Raw genomic sequence first — 25,936 nt, forward strand, 5'->3', positions numbered from 1 at the left:
TCCTCCCTCTCTTCCTTTCTATCTTCCTCCATCTCTTCCTCTCTCTCTTCTTCTCTCTCTTCCTCTCTCTCTTCCTCCCTCTCTTCCTCTCTCTCTTCCTCTCTCTCTTCCTCTCTCTCTTCATCTCTCTCCTCCTCCCTCTCTTCCTCCCTCTCTTCCTCTCTCTCTTCCTCTCTCTATTCCTCCCTCTATTCCTCCCTCTCTTCTTCTCTCTCTTCCTCTCTCTCTTCCTCCCTCTCTTCCTCTCTCTCTTCCTCTCTCTTCCTCCCTCTCTTCCTCTCTCTCTCTTCCTCTCCCCCCCCCTCTCTCTTCCTCTCTCTCTTCCTCCCGCTCTTCCATTCCTCTGCACCAGGCCGTCCATCCCTTTCTCCTCCACATCAGAGTGGGTTTAGTGTTTGATGGGTACTCTCCCTCTAGGCAGTGCTCTTTTAGGAGTGTTGGAGAATTCGATATTGACTTTGTAATTGTTAACAGCAGTCAAAGAATCATCCACCAAAACCAGCCCAAGTAATTTCACCCAAGACCAGCTTAACTACAGATTTCAAGAAAAAACCCAACTCAAACATTTGCCATCCATCCATTTTGTTCCTCTCCCTCATTGTCCCACCTCCTCCCTCTTTTACCATTCCATTCCTCTGCTCTCCCCACTAACACTTGTGTGTGTCTCAGAAGGTATACACTTAGGCTGTTATGTGAGAGAGCAGACATGGTACTGTGCTGTAGGGCCAGGAAACCATACAGCCCTCCTTAGGGCTCTTAGTCCTTCCCTAGTCCCCTTCCATTTAAGTGATTTAGCAGACAGTCTTATCCAGATCAAATTTTTCACCTAGTCAGCTCGAGGAGTTGAACCTGCAACCTTTCAGTTACTGGCCCACCCCTCTTAACTGCTAGGCTACTCTGTTCCCGCTCTTCTCCCACTTATTCTGTGTTCTTTCTCTTGGCAGACATATTCTCTCTGTTCCCCAGTCTTACCAGCTGTGCTCCATCCATAGTGTTCCATTTGCTCTTTTGTACTTATGAATGGATTCGAGGCTCCAGTCATAGGGATGCACTCTACAGTAACTGGAATCAGAGTGAATAGCCACAGAATATTCACTCAGTTATTGTTGTCAGGTGAAAAGTGAACAGTTCTAGGCCCTCTCCTATTCTCGCTATACACCAAGTCACTTGGCTCTGTCATATCCTCACATGGCCTCTCCTATCATTGCTACGCAGACGACACACAACTAATCTTCTCCTTTCCCCCTTCTGATAACCAGGTGGCGAATCGCATCTCTGCATGTCTGGCAGACATATCAGTGTGGATGACGGATCACCACCTCAAGCTGAACCTCGGCAAGACGGAGCTGCTCTTCCTCCCGGGGAAGGACTGTCCGTTCCATGATCTCGCCATCACGGTTGACAACTCCGTTGTGTGCTCCTCCCAGAGTGCGAAGAGCCTTGGCGTGACCCTGGACAACACCCTGTCGTTCTCCGCTAGCATCAATGCGGTGACCCGATCCTGTAGGTTCATGCTCTACAACATTCGGAGAGTACGACCCTGCCTTACACAGGAAGCGGCACAGGTCCTAATCCAGGCACTTGTCATCTCCCGTCTGGATTACTGCAACTCGCTGTTGGCTGGGCTCCCTGCCTGTGCCATTAAACCCCTACAACTCATCCAGAATTCCGCAGCCCGTCTGGTGTTCAACCTTCCCAAGTTCTCTCACATCACCCCGCTCCTCCGCACACTTCACTGGCTTCCAGTTGAAGCTCGCATCTGCTACAAGACCATGGTGCTTGCCTACGGAGCTGTGAGGGGAACAGCACCTCCGTACCTTCAGGCTTTGATCAGTCCCTACACCCAAATGAGGGCATTGCGTTCATCCACCTCTGGCCTGCTGGCCCCCCTACCTCTGCGGAAGCACAGTTCCCGCTCAGCCCAGTCAAAACTGTTCGCTGCTCTGGCACCCCAATGGTGGAACAAGCTTCCCCACGACGCCAGGACAGCGGAGTCACTCACCACCTTCCGGAGACACTTGAAACCCCACCTCTTTAAGGAATACCTAGGATAGGATAAAGTAATCCTTCTGTATATAGGTGTGAATCCACTGCAACACCTGAGACCGGACCGTCTCGGGAACAAAGAGTAGGTTGGGAGGTCCATCACCCGATCCCGGGTCCGTGGCAAGTGCAGTCTTCACAAGAGACTCGATCTCCCACTGTACTGCCGCCACGACGCATGAGGAAGGTAGGACTGCCTCAGGCTCGCTGGTCTCCGAAGGGTCAGCAAACTGGCGGGACAAAGCATCTGGTTTAACATTTCTTGACCCCGGTCTGTATGTAAGAATAAAGTTAAACCTACTAAAAAACAGGGCCCATCTGGCTTGGCGTGACTTGAGTCTCTTAGTGGCTTGGATGTAAGCCAAGTTTTTGTGGTCTGTCCAGACCACAAACGGCAGTTCAGCTCCATCCAGCCAGTGCCGCCATTCTTCCAGTGCTAGCTTGACCGCCAGCAGTTCCCGGTTTCCAACGTCGTAATTCCGTTCTGTGGGTGACAATTTCTTGGAGAAAAAAGCACAGGGGTGAAGCTTTTGGTCAGTGGGGGAGCGCTGGGAGAGGACTGCTCCCACACCTGAGTCAGACGCGTCCACCTCCACAATAAACTGCAGAGATGTATTGGGGTGTATCAACACGGGGGAGGTGGAAAACAGTTCCTTCAAAACCCCTACCGCCTGCTCCGCCTCAGGGGACCACAGAAAGGGACTTTTGGGGATGTGAGTCTAGTAAGGGGTGCCACCACTTTACTAAAACCCTTAATGAATCTACGGTAGAAGTTAGCAAAGCCCAAAAATCGTTGAAGTTGCTTACGGGTGGTGGGTGTGGGCCATTCCGTCACTGCCCGGATCTTCTCGGGGTCCGCCTTCACCTGCCCGCTCTCAATGATGAAACCAAGGAACGATGTAGACTGTTTGTGGAACTCACACTTTTCTGCTTTGACGTACAGCTTATTCTCCAAGAGCCGTTGAAGGACTTGACGGACGTGTGACTCATGCTCCTCGGGTGACTTGGAAAAAACAAGAATATCATCCAGGTATACAAAGACAAAACGGTTCAAAAAATCCCTAAGAACATCGTTCACCATGGCTTGGAATACAGCAGGGGCATTTGAGAGCCCAAAGGGTATGACCAAATATTCAAAATGCCCCAGTGGAGTGTTGAAAGCGGTTTTCCACTCATCTCCCTTTCGGATTCTGACAAGGTGATAAGCGTTCCTGAGGTCGAGCTTGGAGAAAACTGTGGCGCCATGCAGAGGTTCAAAAGCTGAGTTGATGAGTGGAAGGGGATACTTAATTTTAACAGTTATGTTGTTTAAACCCCTGAGATCGATACAGGGGCGTAACGACTTGTCTTTCTTTTCAACGAAAATGAAACCTGCACCCAAAGGAGACGACGAGGGACGGATTATGACCGAGGCCAGAGAATCACCAATATACTGCTCCATTGCCTCTCTTTCCGGTCGGGACAGATTGTATAAGCGACTAGAGGGCAAGGGAGCACCAGGAAGCAGTTCAATAGGGCAATCATAAGGCCTATGTGGTGGTAGAGACAGAGCCTTGTCCTTACTGAAAACCTCCGCTAAGTCATGGTATTCTTTGGGGACAGATGACAGATCGAGAGGAGCTGAGGGATGAGTTGGGTTACACTTAGTGGGGGGAACCGCTGACCTAAGGCACTCTGAATGGCAGTTAGTGCTCCAACTGAGAATGGTGTGACGTGTCCAATCAATTTGTGGGTTGTGAAGAGCCAACCAGGGGAAGCCAAGGATTAGGGAGGTAGCTGAGCCAGACATAACTCTTAACTGAATGCTTTCACAATGATTGCCAGAAATCACTAGGGAAACGGGGGTGGTTTGATGAGTTATCTCCGCGAGGAGGCGCCCATCAAGGGCTGTGACCCGAATGGGGGTAGGTAGTGGCTCCATGGGGATACGAGCTTGTGTAACGAACTGGTGGCTAATAAAGTTGTCTTCTGCACCTGAGTCTATGAGAGCTGAGGGTGGCAGGGAATGACTCTGGAAACGTAAGGTTACAGGTACTTGTAATCGGGGAATGATGGGTTCAGGATCTAACTCTGGGCTCGCAAGTAGACCCACCGTTACGAGCGAGCCTTGTCTTTTGGTCGCTTAGGGCATGTAGCCAGAATGTGTGTGGCGTCTCCACAGTACAGGCACTCACCCGCCTGGAGGCACCGTTGCCGCTCTGCTGGAGGTAGTCGAGCTCGGCCCACTTGCATTGGTTCCTCCTCTGTGCTCGGGATGGGATCAGGAACAAGAAGCTGCCGGCTCCGGGGAGGCGAGACTCGAGTGGTTGAAGGCTGGGGAACTCGTCCTCCTAGATGTGGCCGACCGCCTCTCTCCCGACGCCTCTCCCGCAACCGGTTGTCTAGCTTAATGGACAGGGAAACGAGAGAATGTAAATCATGTGGCTCGTCACGAGCAGCCAGTTCATCCTTAATGGCTTCATTCAAACTGTTTAGAAATGCTCCTTGAAGTGCCACATTGTTCCACTTGGAGTCCGCTGCCAAAGTCCAGAACTCAATAGAGTACTCAGCCACACTGTTAGAACCCTGCCTCAAATTAAAAAGTATCTTGGAGGAATTACCCACATGGTCAGGATGGTCAAAAACAGTCTTCAATTTAGCAGAAAAATCAGCAAAAGTCAATCCAGTCAAAGTTTGATTTGAGCACACAGCCTCAGCCCAAACCAGAGCTCTCCCTCTTAACAGCCCCAGAACATAATGTACCTTAGAGGAATCAGTAGAAAACGACAGTGGTCTCTGCCAAAAAATCAAGTCACACTGAAGCAAAAATCCCCGGCACTTGTCCAATTCTCCATTGAACGGTTCAGGCGACGTGACAGGGGGTTCCCGATGGAACGAAGCCTGCATAATGTCAGAGGAAACAACTTGGGGTGCATCAAACTGGGGGTCAGAGAGAGATAGAGAACTGATAACAGACAATTTAGAGACTTGTGTAGTTAACTGAGTCACCTGGTTCAGCAGTTGATGATTATCTTCCAAAAGAGTCCGAATCAATTGGTCATGCTGTCCTAGCAACGTTCCTTGAGCCTGGATAGCTTGTTGGAAGCTGTCTTCGTTTGCCCCGTGCTGTTTCTCTGTTGGGTCCATGGCCAGATCGTTCTGTTAGGCTATGGTTCAACCCAGCACTCAGAGAAACAAACACGACTAAGGGAGTGGAAGAAACAAAAATTATTTTAATAAAAGTTCAATTTGTCTTAGTCCAAAAACAACTGAAGAAGAGGAACAGAGTGGGCTAGTCGGCTCCGGAGGAAGGAGAGGCTGAGGCAGGCAGGCAGGCAGGTTGGGAGGTATGTCTGAACTGAAGACAAAACAAACGACAGGTTAAGGAGAGTAAAGAGCCAGGCTGAAGACAAAGACAATTTAACTCTACTGGTGAGCCAAGTTACCGCTCTGGTAAGAACAACGATCTGGCGCCGGTGGAATGCCATGCCCAGGAATTAGTAGTTCAGGTTGATGAGAGAATAGGATGCAGCTGCGTAGGCAGGAATCACTGGAAACAACCCGCAGCTGCACAGGAGAGGCAGATCCTGAGCACGCCCCCCGATCCACTCCAGACACACCCACATAATGGGGACAAACACACATACAGATACAACAGACAAAGAGGGGACAAAACAAGGAGGAAGGGAAACAGAAAAGGGAGAGACAAGCTGCCCACATAACAAACTCGTCCTTAATCAGCATTCGGAATCTTGATAGATATGGCCCCAGCATTACAGGGAGTCTGCTTGTGGGGGGCTCTACAGTGTGTCCAGCTGTGCCATAATGGCTAACTCAAACTGCCACCGTGTTTGAGACACAACTCAACACGTGCACGTGCACACACACACACACACACACACAGTTAAAATGAGCGATCTTATTGGACAAGTTTTAGCAGTAGGCTACTTGTTCTTTTTCAATGTATTTTCTCCTGTTTGGTGTCTACTGAACGGTCCCCAGCTGTTGTCATTGTCCTGGGTTGGCCAGTGAGGATCAGGTAGAAACTGGGAGGGAGGGTAGGGCAGTGTTAGATAGGAGATACTTTTTCACTCTCTGTAGTGACACAAGCTCTGATTGTAAAGGCTTGTGAAATCAGTTGGGTTTATTGGTGTGTGAGAGGCCCCCTCTGAAATATGCTTGTTAAAAGCAGGCCTCCGTAGAAAGATTTACATTTCTGAAGTGGCTCATATGTTGTCCATACCTGCGCTCTCATGTAATTGCTGGAGTTCCTTTCTTGTCCACACGTAGTTGGTATGATATGATGCCATAAGAGGTGACATATGATCAATCTATGTGCTCGTTAACTTTGAAGCTGTGGACACACAACACACCACACACACTATCTCAGGTTAGTCACTTATACTGTCAAATGTAGTGTTAGCCTACTGAACATTGTTCTCTTTCCTCCCATAATGTTATGTCAGCTTGCTACAGAAAGAAGAGGACAGTGTAACACGTGTGTTAGTGAAACATACGGGCCTGCCACCAAATGAATACCATTTAAAGGTTCTAAGAAAGGTATGAATGCTTCTTGATGTTTTTGCACATTTAATGAAGGATCATATTTAAAAGGTGATATAGTATTCCATAATATTTATTTACCTGTGTGTGTGTGTGTGTGTGTGTGTGTCTGTGTGTGTGTGTGTGTGTCTGTGTGTGTGTGTGTGTCTGTGTGTGTGTGTGTGTGTATGTGTGTGTCTCTGTGTGTGTGTGTGTATCTGTGTGTGTGTGTGTGTGTGTGTGTGTGTGTGTGTGTGTGTGTGTGTGTGTGTGTGTGTGTGTGTGTGTGTGTGTGTGTGTGTGTGTGTGTGTGTGTGTGTCTGTGTCTGTGTCTGTGCCTGTAACAAGTTATTGGCTGGTCATATGGTGTGGTTGCTAGTGATGGAGGTTGGGGAGAGCTGCAGCAGTTTGTCTGACCCTAACCAGAGGTACTGTATATTTCCTCTTACTCTCCACCACCACCACTATGTCCCATCTCTAGCTCTGGTCCTCTTACTCTCCACCACCACCACTATGTCCCATCTCTAGCTCTGGTCCTCTTACTCTCCACCACCACCACTATGTCCCATCTCTAGCTCTGGTCCTCTTACTCTCCACCACCACCACTATGTCCCATCTCTAGCTCTGGTCCTCTTACTCTCCACCACCACCACTATGTCCCATCTCTAGCTCTGGTCCTCTTACTCTCCACTACCACCACTATGTCCCATCTCTAGCTCTGGTCCTCTTACTCTCCACCACCACCACTATGTCCCATCTCTAGCTCTGGTCCTCTTACTCTCCACCACCACCACCACTATGTCCCATCTCTAGCTCTGGTCCACTTACTCACCGTCACCACTACTATGTCCTATCTCTAGCTCTGGTCCTCTTACTCTCCACCACCACCACTATGTCCCATCTCTAGCTCTGGTCCTCTTACTCTCCACCACCACCACTATGTCCCATCTCTAGCTCTGGTCCACTTACTCACCGTCACCACCACTATGTCCTATCTCTAGCTCTGGTCCTCTTACCCACCACCACCACTATGTCCCATCTCTAGCTCTGGTCCTCTTACTGTCCACCACCACCACTATGTCCCATCTCTAGCTCTGGTCCTCTTATTCACCACCACCACCACTATGTCCCAACCTGTGTGTGTGTTGCAGAAAGTGTGTGCCTCTGGAGGCCCAGGCCTGGTGTTTCTGTGGTGCCATAGCCTGGCCAGCCTACAAGGGGCAGTGATGTCTTTACTGGACTCTGTGCTCTCCAGCCCAGCCTCCATACCACACAACCTAGAGCACTCCATCACTCACTCACTACTGGTATGTAGGCATAAGTTACCCCTGACCACTGATAGAGGGTCAGATAGTTACAACCCCCCCAACGATTAAGGTTGATATAGTATTCCATAAGGTTGATATAGTATTTCATAATATTTATTTACGTGTATGTGTATGTGTGTGTGTCTGGGGTAGAGTAATCTGATCCTAGATCTGTGGTTAAGGGCAAACATCTTCCTTGAACTGAGATGGAGAGAGATTGGGGCCCTACAGTGTACACACAGGAAATCTCATCACAGCAATTATAGTAGCCTTTAGGTGTACTTTGATTCTGCTGCTTTCTCTATCTCTCCCCCCTCTCATAGGTCCTCATCAGGTATGTTGGAGAGAGGGGACTTAATTGGCGGCCTCAACATGTTACTGAAAGAGATTAACTGTATAGGAAGCTCTGTGGACATGTTGTCTGAATACTGGACAGCCAATAAATTGGAAGGTACAAACAGATTATCATCTTTAGAGGACAACAGTTCTTGAGGGCTTGAACAAAAAACGCGGTTTGCAATTTTGTTTATAGGACTGCCTGGGTTGTCAATACTCAGTATAGAAAACCTGGACCAACAGGCCGTGGTGAAAACATTTACACACAAGAAAGGAGGACTTCAGGAGACCAGGGGAGTCTCAAGTTGAATTGCATTTTATTTAGTTACATGTACCTTGAATATTGCAGCCCATTTGTGTAGACTATTAGCCAGACAAAACCCGCTGAGTAGTGGCTGAATTTATCCTCCAGCCGACTACTTTTTTTCTCATTGCTAGGCTATTTGATGTGTAATTTTTATAAAGTTTATAAATAGCAGATAAATACGGTGTATAGCTATAGAGGGTAAATGAAACAATCCCTAGTAAGCTAGTGTTTTGAGGAGGACTGACTGTATTATTTAGCATTAATAGACTGGTTTTACGCACAACAACTTTCTATCCGAGCTGGGAGAGAGGGCGAGGACAGCTCAGTCATGAAGGTTCAGGTACAATCTGCAATGTATGAATTTCCAACTTGAATTACTGAACAAGTAGGCCTAATTGCATTATTGCCACCAGCCAGCAGTCTATAAAAGCTTTGTGAAATGTTAGGCTTAACATGTGAAAATTAAGACCCAATAGGCCTACCAACAATCAGTTATCCATCAGCTAAAGCAAAGCTATACAAACCTGGGCACAACAGAACGCCCGTCATCGATTCGAAAGACATGCAGCCGCAAAGACATGTCGCAATTTCAGCACCATGGACAGTGATCGGTAGTCTATAGGCCTACTTTGTAAGTGGCTGTCTGGCTGACAGGTTTTTTAGTTTTTTTTGGGGGGGTGGGGGGATGGGGGGGAGAGGGCCGAACTCCGACCTTGCGGGGGTCCAAAGAAACTGCGTTACAGCAGTGCTAGCGCTGGAAAGTTTTTGTTGGACATTAGCCTACATTTACTGATAGATTAATCAAGTTAGCCTACATGGCTATCTAGCAACAATATCATATTTAGAGTTAGCAATCTAGCTAAGTGTTTTGAGTTCCCACTTCCTCAGGTGGTGAATAATATAGCCTAGGTGAATATGCATAAAATGTCAGCAAATTCCCTGAAGAACCAAAAAGAAATCATAATAATTCTGGATCCTATTTGACAGGTTGCACATCAAATATCAATCATGCATCCCCTGGATAAGTTAGATGAAATAGATGACTTATGTAATCATTGGCTTCCATCTCAGTTGTCTTACTTGGCACTGGAAAGTTGTCTAGAGCCCTGCCGCTAATATAAAGTAAGTGTCCATTAAACACATTTTGTTTATCATCGTATTTATTGTTATCAAGCAAAATAGTTCCATGTATCCCAATATGCCTATTGGTCCACCTCCCCCAGCTCTAGCACCTCCCCCAAATTGGTTTCTGTCATTTATTGCTGATTTGATCATTAACAAAAAGAAATGTTTTATGCATCGCTATTTGGATTTTTGTCCATATCGCCTATCTCTAACGCACACGCACACACACACACACACACACACACACACACACACACACACACACACCACACACCCCACACCACACACAAACACACACATACACACACACACACACACACACACACACACACACACACACACACACACACACACACACACACACACACACACACACACACATACACACACATACACACACATACACACACACACACACACACACACACATACACACACAGCTCCAGCTTGGTTTGTTTGAGTGCATCTGGTTGGCTGCGTCTGTCGTAAGTCGTTAATAGCGAGGGAGGCCTATGTTGGGTTCCACTTAGCTTTCTTGTTTGTTTGGATCATGGAGATGTGTGTAGACTTTGTGTGTGTGTGTGCCTGCGTGTCCACGTGTGTGTGTGTGTGTGTGTGTGTGATAGGTATAGAAGCTGACTGGCTCACCTCTCTCTCTCTGTTGTAAACTGCAATATAAAATGGTGGAATTAGTATCACATTCCTGTTTTTAGCAATTTTTTCCTCCTCATCCTCTCTCTGAGATGGAGGTCCAATAACAATAAACAGGGTCTTCCTGGGCCTGGCTGCCAACAACAGGATGTTTAGGCGTGCTGTAATTGACCGCCTTGAAGTACTAGTGGAAGGAGGAGGATGCTAAAAACCTGCCTGTTTTCACTAGAGAAAACTGTCATCCCTCATGCGCGCGCACGTGCTCACACATACATGCACACACACACACGTGTGCTCGCTAATGCTCATCCATACACACACACACGCATTAAAACCTTTTATATGGCTCCAGGATTGTCGTATTTGATCTCTTGTTTGCTAAGCTGAGCGGAGGAGAGGCGACCTACTACATGATAAATATGTCTCATGTGTCATGATCATGAGAGTTAGAGGATGGGAAGAGGCCGAAAAGTCAAGAGGATGGAGTGGGTCTGGGGTAGGATGGTGCAATGACATAAGATGAACACTAGAGGGGGCTAGTTACTTTTACAAAGACCACCTCCCATTAGGTATCTGCTACAAGTTAAACACCGAGCTAGGATCAGCTCATCCTCTCCAAATCCTCCTTAAAAATGGGTGGAATTGGAGGTAAAACTCACGGTTGATTAGTGTCTAGGGGCAACTTTACACTACTCCTGCCTAGTCTTCCTTGTCTTTAGAGATATGACATTATATAAAAAAGAATGTATGCACTCACTAACTGTAAGTCGCTCTGGATAAGAGCGTCTGCTAAATGACAAAAAAAAATATATATATATATGGGATGATAGTGGAGATGTTGCATAAATGTTGCTGGGGTTCTGGCATGAGAAGACGATGGGTTGGGGGAATTTGGGAGATAATTTTGGTGTGGGGGGTTGTGAGATGGTTGTTGAGTTGGGATGGATTGACAAAGTTCTGTAGGTTGTTGGATGGTTTTGGGAGATTGTGAATTGGCTGTTCGGGGTGATAAATGATAATGAGACCACACTATGCAATCAAAAATGATGACCTGCAGATCTCTCTCTCTCTCTCTCTCTCTCTCTCTCTCTCTCTCCCTCCCTCCCTCCCTCCCTCCCTCCCTCCCTCTCTCTCATATAGGATCCAAGCCTCAGGAGAGACATGTGGTCTTCCCATATGAAGGGTTATTACTAGGAGAGGATCTGGAGCGGTAGGAACTGAAGGGGAGTATTTGTACTGCTTTTTAGCCCAAATGAGATGAGAAAAGAGAGGGAGGGAGGCTAATGAAGGTTGTTTTGGTGGTAAAAGATGTATGAAGTCGACATTGGGAGAGAGAGCGAAGCACGCAATTACAGTGCAGCTGTTGAATGTTTTCTCAGGAGCGTTTTAAAACATGTTTGATCTAAAACACATGATGAGGCGTTGCATTAGGACATGGGGATGGAGAGAGGGAGAGAAAAGTGAGAACAAGAGAGGGGTAGAATGATAAACCAATGGTGAGGAACAGTGTGTGAAAATAGGGGTGGTGTAATTTTGATGAGGGCAGTTGGAACAGTGTGTGAAAATAGGGGTAGTGTATTTTTGATGAGGGCAGTTTGTGGATGGTACAACAGTGACACCAGGTGGTGGAAGAGATACACTACATGACCAAAAGTATGTGGACACCTGCTCATCAAACATCTCATTTCAAAATCATGGGCATTAATATGGAGTTGGTACCCCCTTTGCTGTTATAACAGCCTAGAGCATTAGTGAGGTCAGGCACTGATGTTGGGTGATTCGGCCTGGTTCACAGTCGGCGTTCCAATTCATCCCAAAGGTGTAAAGGTGTTCAAAGGAGTTGAGGTCAGGGCTCTGTGCAGGCCAGTCAAGTTCTTCCACACCAATCTCGACAAAACATTTCTGTATGGACCTCACTTTGTGCAAAGGGGCATTGTCATGCTGAAACAGGAAAGGGCCTTCCCCAAACTGTTGCCACCGTGTTGGAAGCACAGAACCGTCTAGAATGTAATTGTATGCTGTTTCGTTAAGATTTCCCTTCACTGGAACTAAGGGGCCTAGCCCGAACCATGAAAAACAGCCCCAGACCATTATTCCTCCTCCACCAAACTTTACAGTTGGCACTATGCATTCGGGCAGGTAGCATTCTCCTGGCATCTGCCAAACCCAGATTTGTCCGTCGGACTGCCAGATGGTGAAGCGTGATTCATCACTCCAGAGAACGCGTTTCCACTGCTCCAGAGTCCAATGGCGGTGAGCTTTACACCACTCCAGTCGATGCTTGGCATTGCACATGGTGATCTTAGGCTTGTGTGCCACTGCTCGGCCATGGAAACCCATTTCATGAAGCTCCCGACGAACAGTTATTGTGCTGAAGTTGCTTCCAGAGACAGTTTGGAACTCGATAGTGAGTATTGCAACCGAGGACAGACGCTTTTTAAGTGCTACGCCCTTCAGCACTCTGCAGTCCCATTCTGTGAGCTTGTGTGGCCTACCACTTCGCGGCTGAGCCGTTGTTTCTCTTAGACGTTTCCACTTCACAATAACAGCACTTACAGTTGACCGTGGCAGCTCTAGCAAGGCAGAAATTGACTTGACAAAATGACTTGTTGGAAAGGTGGCATCCTTTGACTGTGCCACGTTGAAAGTCACTGAGCTCTTCAGTACAGGCCATTCTACTGCCAGTGTTTGTCTATGGAGATTGCATGGCTGTGCACTCGATTTTATACACCTGTCAGCAATGGGTGTGGCTGAAATGGCCGAATCCAATAATCTGAAGGGGTGTCCACCTACTTTTGATCATGTAGTTTACATTCATCCATATGTACAGGCCACTCCTGATATGTAACCACGTTTGTGTTTGTGTGTGTTTCAGCCAAAAGCCTGCTCCCATCATGACTCCATATTCTTAATAGTGAACGACATCTTCAGGTGAGCCATACCAACTTTTCATTCTGAAAAGTGAATAAAGTTGATATACAATACTTCTACTGTAAACAATTTGATTACTCACTGATAGGTACAGTATATGTACTGGTATCTTGTTTATCAAGTGAGCGTTGTGTGTGTTGAGCGGTGTGTGTATGTCTTTCCCCTGGTAAAGGCTGTTTGTCCTGCTCTGCTCTGTTCTGCTCAATTTTGCTCTGCTCTGTTCTGTTCTGTTCTGCTCTTCTCTGTTCTGCTCTATTCTGCTCTGTTCTGCTCTGCTCTTTTCTGTTCTGCTCTGCTCTGCTCTGTTCTGCTCTATTCTGCTCTGTTCTGCTCTGATCTCCTATGCTCTGCTCTGTCCTGCTCTGCTCTGCTCTGCTCTGTCCTGCTCTGCTCTGCTCTGTCTTGCTCTGTCCTGCTCTGCTCTGCTCTGTCCTGCTCTGCTCTGTCCTGCTCTGTTCTGCTCTGCTCTGTCCTGCTCTGTTCTGTTCTGCTCTGCTCTGTCCTGCTCTGTTCTGTTCTGTCCTGCTCTGCTCTGCTCTGTTCTGCTCTGTTCTGTTCTGTCCTGCTCTGCTCTGTCCTGCTCTGTCCTACTCTACTCTGTCCTGCTCTGTCCTGCTCTGTTCTGTCCTGCACTGTCCTGCTCTGCTCTGCTCTGCTCTGCTCTGCTCTGTCCTGCTCTGCTCTGCTCTGTCCTGCTCTGTCCTACTCTACTCTGTCCTGCTCTGTTCTGTCCTGCTCTGTCCTGCTCTGCTCTGTTCTGCTCTGTCCTGCTCTACTCTGTCCTGCTCTGTCCTGCTCTGCCCTGCTCTGTCCTGCTCTGCTCTGCCCTGCTTTGTCCTGCTCTGGTCTGCTCTGCTCTGTGTAGGTCCATAGCCACAGGAAGATGTTGGGGGTGCTGAGGATTTGTTTGTCCACACCTTCACCCTGTGCTTTCTCAGGCAACTGGCAGCCCTCCAGCCTCATATAAATATAATCAATAGAATGGCCATGGAACCTCTGGCAATTCATGGGTAAACTCATGGTGCACAGGAAGATACAGCAGTCACGGGTAGCCTCGTCCAGCAGTAGACGCACACACCACACACACACACACACCACACACACACACACACACACACACACACACACACACACACACACACACACACACACACACACACACACACACACACACACACACACACACACACACACACACGGGACGGGGGTGGTATGCCGATCACTGGGATGATGGCCCAACTTGGGATGGGGAGGGGCTTTAGTGGGGGAATTAGTGGAGAACAATTGGAGGGTTACTTAGTAGCAATGCAAATATCATGGTACAGCTACAGTTGAGGTCGGAAGTTTACATGCACTTAGGTTGGAGTCATTTAAAACTCGTTTTTCAACCACTCCACAAATTTCTTGTTAACAAACTATAGTTTTGGCAAGTCGGTTAGGACATCTACTTTGTGCATGACACAGGTCATTTTTCCAACAATTGTTTAAAGACAGATTATTTTACTTATAATTCACTGTATCACAATTCCAGTGGGTCAGAAGTTTACATACACTAAGTTGACTGTGCCTTTAAACAGCTTGAAATTTCCAGAAAATGATGTCATGGCTTTAGAGTCAATTGGAGGTGTACCTGTGGATGTATTTCAAGGCCTACCTTCAAACTCAGTGCCTCTTTGCTTGACATCATGGGAAAATCAAAAGAAATCAGCCAAGGCCTCAGATAAAAAATGGTAGACCTCCACAAGTCTGGTTCATCCTTGGGAGCAATTTCCAAACGCCTGAAGGTACCACGTTCATCTTTACAAACAATAGTACGCAAGTATAAACACCATGGGACCACGCAGCCATCATACCGTATGAAAAATGTGTGCACTCACTAACTGTAAGTCGCTCTGGATAAGAGCGTCTGCTAAATAACTAAAATGTAAATGTAATACCGCTCAGGAAGGAGACGCGTTCTGTCTCCTAGAGATGAACGTACTTTGGTGCGAAAAGTACAAATCAATCCCAGAACAACAGCAAAGGACCTTGTGAAAATGCTGGAGGAAACAGGTACAAAAGTATCTATATCCACAGTAAAACGAGTCCTATATCGACATAACCTGAAAGGCCGCTCAGCAAGGAAGAAGCCACTGCGCCAAAACCGCCATAAAAAAGCCAGACTACGGTTTGCAACTGCATATTGGGACAAAGATCGTACTTTTTGGAGAAATGTCCTCTGGTCTGATGAAACAAAAATAGAACTGTTTGGCCATAATGACCATCGTTATGTTTGGAGGAAAAAGGGGGTCACTTGCAAGCCGAAGAACACCATCCCAACCGTGAAGCACGGGGGTGGCAGCATCATGCTGTGGGAGTGCTTTGCTGCATGAGGGACTGGTGCACTTCACAAAATAGATGGCATCATGAGGAAGGAAAATTATGTGGATATATTGAAGCAACATCTCAAGACATCAGTCAGGGAGTTAATGCTTGGTCGCAAATGGGTCTTCCAAATGGACAATGACACCAACCATATTTCCAAAGTTGTGGCAAAATGGCTTAAGGACAACAAAGTCAAGGTATTGGAGTGGCCATCACAAAGCCCTGACCTCAATCCTATAGAAAATGTGTGGGCAGAACTGAAAAAGCGTGTGCGAGCAAGGAGGCCTACAAACGTGACTCAGTTACACCAGTTCTGTCAGGAGGAATGGGCCAAAATTCACCCAACTTATTGTGGGAAGCTTGTGGAAGGCTACCCGAAACGTTTGACCCAAGTTAAACAATTTAAAGGCAATGCTACCAAATACTAATTGAGTGTTTGTAAACTTCTGACCCACTGGGAATGTGATGAAAGAAATAAAAGCTGAAATAAATCATTCTCTCTACTATTATTCTGACATTTCACATTCTTAAAATAAAGTGATGATCCTAACTGACCTAACACAGGGAATTTTTACTAGGATTAAATGTCAGGAATTGTGAAAAACTGAGTTTAAATGTATTTGTTTAAGGTATATGTACAGTCGTGGTCAAAAGTTTTGAGAATTACACAAATACTAATTTTCCCAAAGTCTGCTGCCTCAGTTTTGATGATGTCAATTTGCATATACTCCGGAATGTCATGAAGAGTGATCAGATTAATTGCAATTAATTGCAAAGTCCCTCTTTGCCATGAAAATGAACTTATTCCCCAAAAAACATTTCCACTGCATTTCAGCCCTGCCACAAAAGGACCAGCTGCCATCATGTCAGTGATTCTCTCATTAACACAGGTGAGAGTGTTGGCGAGGACAAGGCGGGAGATCACTCTGTCATGCTGATTGAGTTAGAATAACAGACGAGAACTTTTAAAAGGAGGGTGGTGCTTGAAATCATTGTTCTTCCTCTGTTAACCATGGTTACCTGCAAGGAAACATGTGCCGTCATCATTGCTTTGCACAAAAAGGCAAGGATATTGCTGCTAGTAATATTGCACCTAAATCAACCATTTATTGGATCATCAAGAACTTCAAGTAGAGAGGTTCAATTGTTGTGAAGAAGGCGTCAGGGCGCCCAAGAAAGTCCAGCAAGCACCAGGACTGTCTCCTAAAGTTGATTCAGCTGCGGGATCGGGGCACCACCAGTGCAGAGCTTGCTCAGGAATGGCAGCAGGCAGGTGTGAGTGCATATGCACGCACAGTGAGGCGAAGACCTTTGGAGGAGGGCCTGGTTTCAAGAAGGGCAGCAAAGAAGCCACTTCTCTCATGGAAAATCATCAGGGACAGACTGATATTCTGCAAAAGGTACAGGGATTGGACTGCTGAGGACTGGGGTAAAGTCATTTTCTCTGATGAATCCCCTTTCTGATTGTTTGGGGCATCCGGAAAACACCTTGTCCGGAGAAGACAAGCTGAGCGCTACCATCAGTCCTGTGTCATGCCAACAGTAAAGAATCCTGAGACCATTCATGTGTGGGGTTGCTTCTCAGCCAAGGGAGTGGGCTCACTCACAATTTTGCCTAAGAACACAGCCATGAATAAGGAATTGTACCAACACATCCTCAGAGAGCAACTTCTCCCAACCATCCAAGAACAGTTTGGTGACAATCAATGCCTTTTCCAGCATGATGGAGCACCTTGCCATAAGACAAAAGTGATAACTAAGTGGCTCGGGGAACAAAACATCGACATTTTGGGTCCATGGCCAGGAAACTCCCCAGACCTTAATCCCATTAAGAACTTGTGGTCGATCCTCAAGAGGCGGGTGGCCAAACAAAAACCCACACATTCTGACAAACTCCAAGCATTGATTATGCAAGAATGGGCTGCCATTAGTCAGGATGTGGCCCAGAAGTTAATTGACAGCATGCCAGGGCGGATTGGAAGGTCTTGGAAAAGAAGGGTCAACAATGCAAATATTGACTCTTTGCATTAACTTAATGTAATTGTCAATAAAAGCCTTTGACACTTATGGAATGTTTGTAATTATACTTCAGTATACCATAGTAACATCTGACAAAAATATCTCATAACACTGAAGCAGCAAACTTTTTGAAGACCAATACTTGTGTCATTCTCAAAACTTTTGACCACGACTGTAAACTTTCGACATCAACTGTATATGGACACTCAATCACTATGGTATTTTTTATTGGTAAATTTACAAACATATATAATGATAAATAGATTTGAAACCTGTATCTCATTATGGTATGTGGTGAAAGAAGTATAGCCAGTTATAATTGTAATGGCTTAGCAGATAATCACAAAAGAAGAACAATATTTACATGGCTCAAAGAGAAGGAACATAATGTCTATTGTTTACAGGAAACTCATTCAACAATTCTAGATGAAGTTGCATGGAAAAAGGAATGGGGGGGGGGGGGGGGGGGGGCAAATATACTTCTCCCATGGGCAAAAAACTCAAAAGGGGTGATGATATTAATTAACAGTAATTTTGATCCGAATGTCCAAATTGTCCAAACAGATACGCAAGTTAGATGGATTATTTTAAATATGTTATTGGACCATAAACATATATGGCTCATTAAACTTTACGGACCAAATAATGATGATCCACACTTCTTTGATAATATATATAATAAATTATCAACCCTGCAAGCAATTCAAGACTCTAATATTATGGTGGGAGATTATAATACCGTTTTAAATAGCTCAATGGACAGAAAAGGAAATCACACTACAAACAATCACCCTCATGCTCTTAAGGAAATTGTGAATGTCATGGATACATTAGAACTAGTAGATACAGTGGGGGGAAAAAAGTATTTAGTCAGCCACCAATTGTGCAAGTTCTCCCACTTAAAAAGATGAGAGAGGCCTGTAATTTTCATCATAGGTACACGTCAACTATGACTGACAAAATGAGGAAAAAAAATCCAGAAAATCACATTGTAGGATTTTTTATGAATTTATTTGCAAATTATGGTGGAAAATAAGTATTTGGTCAATAACAAAAGTTTCTCAATTCTTTGTTATATACCCTTTGTTGGCAATGACACAGGTCAAACGTTTTCTGTAAGTCTTCACAAGGTTTTCACACACTGTTGCTGGTATTTTGGCCCATTCCTCCATGCAGATCTCCTCTAGAGCAGTGATGTTTTGGGGCTGTCGCTGGGCAACACGGACTTTCAACTCCCTCCAAAGATTTTCTATGTGGTTGAGATCTGGAGACTGGCTAGGCCACTCCAGGACCTTGAAATGCTTCTTACGAAGCCACTCCTTCGTTGCCCGGGCGGTGTGTTTGCTCACCGTTCTTGTGATCATTTTGACCCCACGGGGTGAGATCTTGCGTGGAGCCCCAGATCGAGGGAGATTATCAGTGGTCTTGTATGTCTTCCATTTCCTAAGAATTGCTCCCACAGTTGATTTCATCAAACCAAGCTGCTTACCTATTGCAGATTCAGTCTTCCCAGCCTGGTGCAGGTCTACAATTTTGTTTCTGGTGTCCTTTGACAGCTCTTTGGTCTTGGCCATATCGGAGTTTGGAGTGTGACTGTTTGAGGTTGTGGACAGGTGTCTTTTATACTGATAACAAGTTCAAACAGGTGCCATTAATACAGGTAATGAGTGGAGGACAGAGGAGCCTCTTAAAGAAGAAGTTACAGGTCTGTGAGAGCCAGAAATCTTGCTTGTTTGTAGATGACCAAATACTTATTTTCCACCATAATTTGCAAATAAATTCATAAAAAATCCTACAATGTGATTTTCTGGATTTTTTTTTCTCAATTTGTCTGTCATAGTTGACGTGTTCCTATGATGAAAATTACAGGCCTCTCATCTTTTTGAGTGGGAGAACTTGCACAATTGGTGGCTGACTAAATACTTTTTTTCCCCACTGTACATCATTAATATGAATTCGGAGGACAGAAATTATTACATATTAAAAGCATTAGACCTATCACTAAAAGCATCAGTCTTACAAAAGTTATACTTAAATCCGAACTGGTTCTCTAGCAAATTAGTAAGATTGTCTCACCCAATGTTCAAAAATGGCCTTTTTCCCTTTATTCAGATTACAACCTCTCACTTTCAGTTATTTGAAAATGAAATAATCTCCCAAATATCACTATTTCTAAAACAAGCCATAGAAAGTTGGTTGCAATTTCAATTTAATCCTCCAGAAACGACAGAACAAATAATGCAACATATATTGTGGTTAAACTCAAATATACTAATTGATAAAAAAAACATTTTTTTGGACAAAATGTTTAAAAAAGGTATAATATTCGTAAATGATATCATCGGTAAGACTGGTGGAGTTAATGTCACACATGCAGCTAACAAAAATAATACGAAATGTCTGCCCTACCCAAAATTACAACCAAATAATTGCAGCATTACCGCAAAAATGGAAGAGGAAAGTGGAAGGGGGAAAAAATAAGGAACTTGTCTGTCGGCCTTGCATTAAAGAACATAATTGGTTAAAGAAAACAGTGATAAATAAAAAAGTATACCAGTTTCATTTAAGGACCAAAGGATTGACAGCCGTCCCATATAGATTGCAAAATAGTTGGGAAGAGATTTTTGACGTAGTGATCCCATGGCATAGTGTTTATGAACTGATATGCAAAGTGACGGCGGATTCAAAACTTAGAATTTTTCAATTTAAATTATTATATACAATTCTTGCTACCAATATAATATTATTCATATGGGGGATACAATCTTCCTAGCTCTGCAGATTTTGCTGCGAAGAGACAAAATCATTAGATCATTTGTTTTGGTACTGTCCATTTGTAGCTTGTTTTTGGACACAGGTCCAGGAATGGCTAAAGGATTGCAATATTTACCTGGAGCTAACCCTGCAGATAGCATTACTGGGTGATCTGAAAAGTCATAGTCAATCAATCAATAATATAATAATCCTTTTAGCAGAAATGTTTATTTTCAATTTACAATCTGTAGAAACAATGAGAATAGAAAGGTTCAGGACTTTTGTAAAACATCACACTACAGTTGAAACATATATGGCAAATAGTAATCCAATATGGATGGTGTTAAGAGATAGATGGGTGTTGTTGAATGAAGTTGAAGGATGGGACTAATAACAACTAACAACAATTAATAACAACAAGATAACTAATAATGTAAAGCATACTGTGTCCATAATAAGTATATAGGTTATAGGTTGAGAGATTTTGTGAAAGAGCACAGTTAGAAAGATATGGCATATAGAAGCAAACCGGATGGACATCATGAAAATGATCTAAGATGTTGAAGGTAGAGGAAGTTCAGGAGTAAAAACAAACACAATATAATGATTGTAAAATTGACGGTGTCCATAAAATGTATATAGTGGGTATAAGCTGGAAGTAGAGGCCTAAGCATTGTTGTTCACTAGTTTACTCCAATTAGGGACGGGGTGGTGGAGTTGGAAAGTAATAAAGGGAAATATATATTTTTTAATGGCTATGTATATGTGAATGTATATGTATGTGTATGTATGTGTATATGTATATGTATATATATATATATATATATATATATATATATATATATATATATATATATATATATATATATATATTTATGTATGTATATATATATATATGTATGTATGTATGTATGTATATATATATATATATATATATATATATATATATATATATATATATATATATATATATATTTGCAAGAAAAAAAACATGGGGGATTCGAAGTGATGCAGACAATTACATTGATGGAAGTTACAATCTATCTGCAATAATAAAGCTGATCTACCCCCTAGAAAAAATATATATACAGCAGTGTTATCAGTGTGTGGCCAAACCCCGCTACCTGGAAGCATGGCTTATTGACATCTAGCAGAGCCATATAGGGACATGCTAGCTACCTGCCAACACACAAGATTAATCATTACGCACTGTGTTTGTGTGAGCGCCAATTTATGGTTAAAATAAGAAATGTTCGAGTTTTCCAACTTTGAGTCGTGCCATTTCTCACCGTCTTCTTTCAATCCAGAGATGTCCCAGGAGGCGTGGCCAGAACACCTAGCCTGGGTCACTGCATCTCTACAGAGACTCACTGAGGAAGAGGAGGAAGAGGAAGGCATCAGGTGAGAGAGGAATACCGTGGGCTTTTCATTAGTCAGGCACAGAGTGCTGAAGTTGGTTCAGTCTATCCAGCAATAAATATGAACAAGTATAAATATTTAATAGACTGTGCAACATTCTACTTATTTTTTCATGTTGATTATTATCTGTGTCTGGGAGTTATTAATGTTTTGGGAGCTACATCTCTTCAGTTCCTATTATGCTGTTCCCAGCAGCACCTCAGCTCTGGTATCTCTCTTCTGCTGCTACCATGGTGGTTTGCAGGATATTTTCCCCCTAAGTCAGAACACACTACTCACTTTTGGTGTTTGGTTTCACAGGATCATTAAAGCCTGTTAGCTAGAGAGCAGAGAGGGAGAATATTGCAGTGAGAGAGAGAGAGAACAGAGAAAGACAGAGTGGATGGTGGCCCAGCCCAGGGATTGATAGAAAGCAGAGAGAGAAAGGAAGAGTGAGAGCAAGAGAGGGAGAGATGGTGATCCAGTCCGGGGATTGGAACGGTTGACTTGCTGCCCACCAGCTGTGGCTTCTAACTTGGCCCATTATCCAGACCACTCCATTCTGGAACGCCTTGCGAAATTCCCATCCGTTCCCAGCCAGCGGTGGGAAAGCGCGTTCGGAACAGAGACACAGCTGCCAGGGGCTTCTGTGGGGTGCTGTTAAAAGTTATGGAGCGGGAGGGAGGAAGAGGGGGAATCTAATGATGGAATTAAGGACATTTGAAAGATATTCTTATCCTAACTCTTATCCAAAACTCAGGCTAGTGCAGCTGTCTGAACTCTAGTGTCTACCAATCTCTTTCTAACCCCACCTCCCTGTATCTCCCCCTCTCTCTATTTCACTCTATTTTACAATCTACTCTCTCTCTCCCCTTTCATTCTCTCGTTGTCTTACTTATCTTCTTCCCTATCTTCTTCTGTCATCTCTCTTTCCCTTTTCTCAACCATGCCTTTTCTCTTCCCTCCATCTCTCTATCTCTCAGATGATGGTTGGATGCTAGTTTAATTCATTGTGTGTGTACGTGTTGTCCTCCCATCCTCCAGGGGTCAGTGTGGAGTGTTTGAGGCCTGGTTCCTGCTGGTGCAGTTTACTGACTGGGTGGAGGTGGCCAGCCAGCTACTGGTCTCAGCCAGAACCCAGGACTGTGGCCCTCTGCTGTGGCTCTTAACCTTCTACCACCAGCCAACCAACAGGGGGCACCACAGGACACAACAGCTGGTATATTGAAAGCATATGACTGGTGTGAACATTGGCTGGAGGGGGTTTCTACCATTGCTATACCCTTGTGAGAAAATGTGAAGAAGGTATGGCTTGGGGGTTACTGGTATCAACTCCGTTAATAGATGGCCACCTCCTTATCCTGGCTGACCTGTTCTGACTGACCTGTCCTGGCTGGTCTCAGAATAGCTCGGCCAATAGATAGATGAATGAATAATGGACTGAGGGATGAACAATATATAGTTTTTCCAGGTTAGGAGGGAAGAGGCAAGAGGAGAGAAAAAGAGAGAGTGAGAAATGGAGAAGAAAAAGAGATGGGTGTGTGTGTGGGGGGGGGGGGGGGGGGGGTGAATGAGACTGATACGGTATTGATCCCACTCTGAAGGTGTCTGTCTGTGTTTCATCTCTCCCTGCCTCAGTTTCATCTCTCCCTGCCTCAGTTTCATCTCTCCCTGCCTCAGTTTCATCTCTCCCTGCCTCAGTTTCATCTCTCCCTGCCTCAGTTTCATCTCTCCCTGTCTGGGTTTCATCTCTCCCTGCCTGGGTTTCATCTCTCCCTGTCTGGGTTTCATCTCTCCCTGCCTCAGTTTCATCTCTCCCTGCCTCAGTTTCATCTCTCCCTGTCTGGGTTTCATCTCTCCCTGCCTGGGTTTCATCTCTCCCTGCCTCAGTTTCATCTCTCCCTGCCTCAGTTTCATCTCTCCCTGCCTCAGTTTCATCTCTCCCTGTCTGGGTTTCATCTCTCCCTGCCTCAGTTTCATCTCTCCCTGTCTGGGTTTCATCTCTCCCTGCCTGTCTCCTCTCTCTCCCATTAGGGACCTACACACACACTGGTCAGAGATAGAGAGAGAGAGGTTGAGGTATAGAGGGCATAACCTATGGTTGACTTCAGGAACGAACGCACACACACACACACACACACGCACGCACGCACGCACATACACACACCCACACACACACACACACACACACACTGCAAAGCACCGTTTTTTTTCTCTCTATCCCTCTATACACATGATGGCATCACTGTTATGTGAAAACATTTTCTGGCTTGTCTTATATACCTTAACGTGTGTGTGTGTGTGCTGTGTGTGTGTGCTCCAGTCAGGGCTGGTCCGTGAAGCAGTGTCCTCAGCATGGTTGAGCTCAGACTAAACAGAGAGAGATCTTCCTCCAGCCTCACTGACAGAGTTCATCCCAGGACCAGGGCTCTTCAAGACACACTCACACACATGATTCCACATGACACACACACAGACTCACAGCCGCTATACAGCGATAGGACACACACACAGCTGTGCTAGGCTGTTCCACCAACCAGACGCTATGACACTGACAAGATACACACGCACAGACGCTCCAGATACTATAACGGTGAGAGGACACACAGACATACCACTGTGACAACAGTCACAACTAGACACACACACACACACACACACACACACACACACACACACCAGGACCAATGTTCCCCCCCAAAAAAATAGCACAGCAAATTTCAGGTATTTTGAGCGGAAACTTTAATTTTGCGAGCATTCTGTGCAACTTCCGGCGCACATTAGCTGTGAACACTGAGACCGTACCCACTATAAGTTACAATTTCAGACAGTGGCCAATATGCTATTGTGGCTATTTGAGCATAATTTAGGCCTATCAGAGCGGCCTATCAACAAAACCATGGAGCAAATACCATAATATTTCCACATGGATATAGCTGTTGACTTCTGTGATATCGCCTACAATAGCCAATATGTGGTGTTTTTTACATTTAAGTCATTTAGCAGACGCTCTTATCCAGATTATTACAAATTGGATTGGATTCAATGTAGACCTACATTCCATGAGACTTTAAACAAATATTATGCATGGCTTGACATTAACCATTTTAGGACTGATGTTTTACTTGTCCGAAAGCTCAAATCCCTTTATAAATATAAGGAATTATTTGTAATACAATTGTCCAAATAGGTGACTGAAAGTTGCATTGTATTGTGTTTAACCTAACGTAGCAGTAAAAAAAAAAAGCAATGCCTGAAACTAGATCCCCTACACTCTGGTCTTGACGAGAAGAAAAAAAAACTGTCTGGGGAGGTTCTCTTCTGCACTGTTCCAATCCAGTAAATGTGGAGGGGGAGGAGGAGTGAAGATGGAGTGGCACATTGTTAACGTCCAAAAGCTGAAGTCGCATCATAGGCTCTCTTTCCATTTCCCATGAACACTGGAACATCTGGATTTTGGGGACTCGGCAGAGGCTATATTGTTATATAATGCAAGAAACCACTTTACATATAATTTTTTTTAAATATTATTACCATACAGAGATTCATACAAAAATGTATTCTACCCTCTGCCTATTGGCTTATTTGCATATTCAAGCCTGTGTCAAAATAGGACACTGCCCTTTTAAGACAAAAAAAGCTCACCTGACTTGCTTTTCAAAGATAGTTAGATATGTAAAAGTTTTGTGCTCTTGTAGGAAGCAATCACTTCCCCATTGCTGACCCAAATTTGCTATAACCGGGCTAGTAACTCACTAACTAGCAAAGAATATCAACAACTCTTGGGGCGGCAGGTAGCTTAGTGGTTAAGAGCGTTGTGCCAGTAACTGAAAGGTTGCTGGTTCTAATCCCAGAGTCGACTAGGTGAAAAATCTGTTGATGTGCCCTTGAGCAAGGCACTTAACCCTAGTTGCTCTGGATAAGAGCGTCTGCTAAAATGTGCACACGTGGCTATTTTTTATATCGAACTATTAGCAGCGCCAATTTGGTTGATTTTGGGGTCTCAAACCAGTGAGTTTATAACAATTCTTCATCAACAATATGGGATTTTTTAAAATTATTGACAATGAAAGAGGTGGGAATGTTGTTCAATTGTCATATAATTGCGACATTTAATGTCAATATAGCATTATAAATAGTTTTCCAGATTGTATTTTGGAGATTATTTTTCGCAATGTGA

General features: G+C 44.7%; 1 protein-coding gene across 1 annotated transcript in view; it reads left to right on the forward strand.

Moving 5' to 3' along the window:
- The window catches only part of LOC311144381 (uncharacterized protein), a gene marked incomplete at both ends in the record, with an annotated part of 83,075 nt that extends 60,091 nt beyond the window's left edge, over nt 1–22,984 (forward strand). Inside the window, 3 exons of the mRNA XM_084180399.1 lie at nt 7,716–7,871; nt 13,166–13,221; nt 22,801–22,984. Coding sequence (XP_084036525.1) covers nt 7,716–7,871; nt 13,166–13,221; nt 22,801–22,984 — 396 coding nt within the window. The remainder of the gene's footprint in view (nt 1–7,715; nt 7,872–13,165; nt 13,222–22,800) is intronic.
- Nucleotides 22,985–25,936: the final 2,952 nt, after the last annotated feature.

Source organism: Coregonus lavaretus (genome assembly GCF_964263955.1).
Source record: "Coregonus lavaretus genome assembly, chromosome: 17".
In the NCBI taxonomy this organism is placed as follows: domain Eukaryota; kingdom Metazoa; phylum Chordata; class Actinopteri; order Salmoniformes; family Salmonidae; genus Coregonus; species Coregonus lavaretus.